The sequence below is a fragment of the Sminthopsis crassicaudata genome, chromosome 2 (assembly GCF_048593235.1).
Source record: "Sminthopsis crassicaudata isolate SCR6 chromosome 2, ASM4859323v1, whole genome shotgun sequence".
Lineage (NCBI taxonomy): Eukaryota > Metazoa > Chordata > Mammalia > Dasyuromorphia > Dasyuridae > Sminthopsis > Sminthopsis crassicaudata.
The window spans coordinates 674,033,437-674,038,708 of NC_133618.1; the positions used below are offsets into that span (position 1 = coordinate 674,033,437).

At 65.3% G+C, this 5,272-nt stretch overlaps 1 protein-coding gene across 1 annotated transcript in view; it reads left to right on the forward strand.

Annotated features, from left to right (window-relative positions):
• The window catches only part of LHPP (phospholysine phosphohistidine inorganic pyrophosphate phosphatase), a 145,271-nt gene extending 140,313 nt beyond the window's left edge, over positions 1 to 4,958 (forward strand). Inside the window, exon 7 of the mRNA XM_074297121.1 lies at positions 3,737 to 4,958. Within this exon, the coding sequence (XP_074153222.1) occupies positions 3,737 to 3,833 (97 nt within the window). The 3' untranslated portion in view covers positions 3,834 to 4,958. The remainder of the gene's footprint in view (positions 1 to 3,736) is intronic.
• The last annotated feature ends 314 nt before the right edge of the window (positions 4,959 to 5,272 follow it).

Genomic DNA, 5,272 nt, shown 5'->3' on the forward strand with positions numbered 1-5,272 from the left:
GCCTGATCAGGGCTCGGGCCGCCGCGGTCCGTACCAGAGATGGGAACGCCCTGCCCCCCCCACGTGGCCCCACAAAGGAGGGTTGTCCGGCCTTCTCCAGGACCCCCCCCCCAAGCAGGGCCAAGCTTTCAGCCACTGCCAGGGCAGAGATGCCGGGAAAGGGAAAAGGCCCGGCCTCCGCCCAGAGAAAGGGGGGCCGCCAGCTCCCTGGTTCCCAGCCCGGATACCGGGGGTGTCGCCGGTGACCAGGCCGAGCTTCTGGGCCTGGGCAGACCGGGAAGAGAGGCTGGAACCCCCCCCCCCCCAATGGTTATCCCCTGGGCTGGTCGGCATCTGAGGCGAGATTTGCACCCGGCTCTTCTGCCTCGGGGGCAGCCTCCTGCCTCCCCACCCCCTTCTCAGGAAAGGAGGAAGTGGTTGGTCAAGATGTTCCTCAGGCCGAGCACGTGGAGAAAGGGAGTCAGTAAAAGTGTCCGTGGAAAAGGTGGCGTGGTCATGTGGCCAGTGAGAGAACGGAGCCCAGCCCTGGCGGCCGTGGTGGTCTCAGTGTCCCGGTGACTGTGGGAAGGAAGGGCACAAGCCGGGGGGCGAGCCGATCCCTGTTAGTGTTTGGGAGGTGCCCGCTGTGTGCCAGGCGGTGCGCTAAGTGCGGGCACGCGGGCCCCAAAGACATCCCGCGTCCGGGAGTTTGCAGCCTGATGCCGGATCTTGGGAGGACAGACGAGGCCCAGCGGGGAGTCCCGGCGCCCGGGCCCTCAGCTTCCTTCGGTGCTGACGGAGAGAGCACCGGGGGCCGGAACGGTCCCATCTCCCTCTGCAGACGAGGCTCGGAGAAAGCCGCCCGAGCCCCCGGGACTCCGGGGCAGACTGGCATTGGAACCCGCATCCTCTCTCTCCGCGGCAGGTCCTTGCTTCCGCCGCTCCTGCTGGCTGGGGCTCGTGGGAACTCCTGAAAGCTCCGATGGAGCCGGTGCAGGCAGAGGCGCCGCCGAGACCGGGCCCAGAGCGGTGCAGGGGGAGCCGAGCCCCGGGGGCCAGCCCGAGGGGGGGCAGGGAGGACGTCGGCCCCATTTTCTCGGCCCATCCGCCTTCACCACTGAGACCCCGCGGGCCGCGCTCCGGCCCGGATCGGGGCTGGCTGGAGACGGACCATCTGCTCGGTCCCTCGCTGCTGAGCCCCTTCAGATGGAGCCTAACCACTCATCTCCGCCCGGCCGTGGCCATGGCGACCCTGCCCGCTGTCCCTTTGTCCCGGTTTCGCCCCTCCCCCGCTGCGCACTAATCCTTTTACATCTCATCCATGAAGCGGTCAGCTGCTGTCCATCCGGCCTCCTCGGCGGCCAGTGCCAGGAGCCCGGGGACAGAAGGCAGTGGCGGCGGGGTCGGCCGGGGCCACCGCGGTCCCGAGGGGCACAGGGCGTGCACGGGCCGGGCCTGCTCCGATCGGGCGGCTCATTCTGCGGCCACGCACTGCCCCAGGTCCGGCCCATCGGCTGCTCGCGACACCTCGGGCTGGGAGCCGGGGAGAATCCCGGGAAGCGTCCCGCCCAGAGCCTTTGGTCCTCGAAGAGCTTCCTGTCCAGGTGGGGAGACGCCACGCGGCAACGTCGGTGCTCGGGCTGCCCCTTCTTTGGAGAAAGGACCCCCCATCTCTGTGTGTCGACCTCCCTCCGTTCCCCAACCTTGCAGTTCCTGAAGCCCGAGACTCTCGGCCGTTCTCTCCTCCTCTCTCCGGGCTCCCTCTGTGACGCGGGGTGAGCTGGAAGGCACCTAAGGGAGCCCTCGTTTGCCAGGAGAGAAGGCAGTGACCTGCCTGATGTCACAGCACTGGCAATGGCAGGGCCGGGATCTGACCCCCGACCCCTGACTCCAAGCCACGGTTTCTTCTAGTTCTTTCCACCGTCTCTCTTCCCACCCTCCTGATGGAAACTGGCACCGGGGCTTCCTTGAGGACAGCCCGAGGCCCTCCCTGCGGGCCCAGCACCCCGGACAGCACCGAGTGACGGACAGCCCGCATACTTGGGGTGCTTGTGCCTTCTCCTCCCTGGAAGCTCGGTGAGGGCAGGGCCCATGGGGCGGAGGCCCAGCAGAGTGCCAGCAAAGGCCCAGAAGGTCCTTATAGTGAAGGCCCAGCGGCTGCGTTCCTTGTCCTGGGGCTCATCCCCAGGCGAGCCCTAAATGTGCTGCGGTATTGTATGCGCCCTGTCTCTGCCTGGCCCCCCATATATGTTCCCCCCCATCAGGCTGCGAAGCCTGCCCAGGACGGCCATCCCGGCCGTGCCCGTGCTCGTTATAATCAGCACTGATTGAGGCAGTCGCCCAGGGGCTCCATGGAGCCGGGCGGGAAGTCGCAGGGTACAGCTGCGCACAGGAGCTGGTGGGGAACCCGCGGCCCAGAGAGATTCCTGACTGCCCGAAGTTATCGAAGGCAGCAAGAAACAGCCCCAGGCCCGGCAGAGCCGAGGGCTCCTCCTGGCTCTCCTCGCAGGGAGGGCCGAGGGAAAAGCGCTGGGGGGCAGGAAGCAGGACGGGCCTGGGGACGGCGAGTGACGAGGAGAGCCCGGGACGGGAGCCGGGAAGGGGACAACGGGAGAGAAGATGCTCGGAACCTCAAGCCTCGTCTCACCGAACCCCCCCCCCATTCTCAGCAAGGGGCCCCTACTTGGAAGATCCCGGGGATGGGCGCCTAGAACCAGTGGGCAAGGGCGCCCCGGACAGTTGGGTTTGGCACGTTCTCCTCAATGACTGTTACGTCGCCTGGTGACGGAACAAATACCACGTCCTGGCGGTGGGAGAGTAAACGTCTGGCGGGATCGCGTCTGAGGGTTCCCGGGAGCACCGGCTTGTGCCGGGCAGACTGGGCACCCAGGGCTGGACTTGACCTCGGGTGCCGTCAGTCAGAACGGGGAGGGCCTTCGTCTGAGCAAGAGGCACCTCACGGGGAAAGGGAGAGGCTGCTCCGGATCCCCAGGGGAGCCTTTCTCGGCGCCGGGTTCTCTTCCCGCGGGCCCTCCCTGGTCGGCGGCAGCTCGGGCCGGGCTGGCACACATGGGACTTTGTTTCTTTGTGGCCTTTGCCACGAGCGCCCGTCCAGGCCTGGGGACTTCAGCCCTGGCTCAGGCTCCTGCTGTTTGTGATCCAAGACGGTGCTGGCTCCTCGTGTCACTTATCCAGATGCGAAACAGGGAAATCGGAAGCTGCTGCAGCGAGCGCAGGGTCCAAGCCCAGAAAATATGCACAGAAAAGTGCCCTTTATTTAAATGAAGGAAATTCAAATTACTTGTGAGCTATCGTGGCCCTGAATGTTCCCTGGGGAAACAAGCCAGGAGAGCGGGGCCGGGACGGCGCGACGAGCAGCACTGGGCTCCCGGTGCCCTTCTGTCCTCGGAACCATCTCCTCCGCTTCCTACAGGGATTATTGGCTCTTTTACAGATGGGGAAACTGAGGCTGGGGAGGGCAGAGACCACTGTCCCTGGTCACGGAACGGAAGTTTGGGACTTGTCTGTCTCTCCCTCGCCCCCCTGCTTTCCCCGCCCTCCCAGCAGCCCCCGAAGGCACAGGAAGGCCCGCCAGCGCGGGATGATGTTCCTGGGACCATCTTGGGGGCCAGCCAGGCTCAGAACGGGCCGGGGCCTCAGGCTTGCCGCAGAAGGGGGGACCTCCCTCTGGAGGGGCCCTTCTCCGGGGTCCCCCTGCCTCCGTGCTAATGTGCTTTCCTTCCTTTGTCCTCTCCAGGCCCGGCGATGAGCACCACCCCGAGGTGCAGGCGGACGGCTATGTGAACGACCTGGCCGAAGCCGTGGACCTCATCCTGCGGTTCGCAGACAAGTGACCGAGAACCTTCCGGGGCTCCCACGTGTCTGGGCCTGGCCGCCCCGCCCCCACATTCACCCCCCCCTAGCAAAGCCCAGACAAGGCCCCCCTCTGTCACAGCTCTGACCCCCGGGGACCCAGGGAGCCCAGCTCAGAGACATGAGAAGAAAGGTTCAAGCTTTCCGGCCTCCTCAGGGCACCTGACACAGCAGGGCTCCTTCCCCGAGCACCCACCAGGGCTGTAGTCGGCATGGCAGAGATTGCTATTTGTCCTTGGCGGGCTTTTGGTTGTCTGCCCCCCCAACCTTAGGCTCTCCGGGGCCTTCTCCAGGAACTCTCCCTGAGACAGTCCACGGGCCCCTGGAGTCCAGGCCTAATGGGGGTGGGAAGCACTTCCCCCGTGCTCCCTGTCCTGGCCCCGATCCCATGAATCCTGGGAGGACCCACCCCCCACGCCATCAGATGCCCATGGTCCTCCCCTCCCCCCCAGCAATCATGGCCACAGGAGGGATCTACCCTCAAGCTCTGGGCTCCCAGGCCCTATTCTGGAGGCCCCGGGGGGGGGGGGGGGGCTGCGCGAGGGACGTGCTCCCTGGTGACCAGGCTTCCCCGGTGCTTCCAGGCCTCCCGGACAGGGCTGGCCTGGCCTTCAGAGGCCCTGCCAGGCCGCTAGGCCTGGGGCTCCAGGAGTCAGCCCAACTTGACCTTCGCTGACCGAACCAGCTCGGGCCGATGATTCCCTTGGGCGACTCCAGAGAAAACCAGGACCAATAAAAACCTCTTTGTGCTTCCTGCAGGCAGCTCCTAAACTGCTGGGATGGCTGCAGTGGAAATGGGGGTGCCATTCCCAGAGGGAGGGAGCTCGGGGGCCATGGGCCCCAGAAAATAGGGAAGAAACACCTTTATTACGGCGCGGACGCGGGCTCATGTTTGGAAAATAGGGCTCAAGCTGTGGGCAGCTTTGGGGCGCTGGGGGCCTGCTCCAGGTCCGCTGAGGCGGGAGCCTCGGGGAGGGTCTCGCTGCCCTTTCTTCTCTGAGGAAGGGGCCGCGCAGCAGGTGAGAGGCAGCGGGAAGAACCGCGCGACCTCTTGGATTTGCTCCTACCCGAGTCCCAAGTTCAAAAATAAAGCACCCGGATGATTATGGGATTGTTCTCTTTTTTCCAAAATCAGTTCATTTGCCACGGATAAATCCTGGGAGACAGCGCCTGATACAGGAGCCGGGGGCTCCGATAGCAGGATTTTCTCCGGACGGAGGCAGGCGGTGATCGGCTGGGGAGAGCCGGGAGTCCCTGGAAGACCCCGGGCCCACTGCCTCAGGCTGGCAGCTTGTTAACGAATGGGGGCCCACTCAGAAAGGTGCCCGCCAGGCTCCGTAACCAATGGGAGGCACGATTCCACCCGCCCGCTGTCATTGATCTCTGTTCTTCCTCTCTCTGTCCCTGTTTCTCTGTCTCT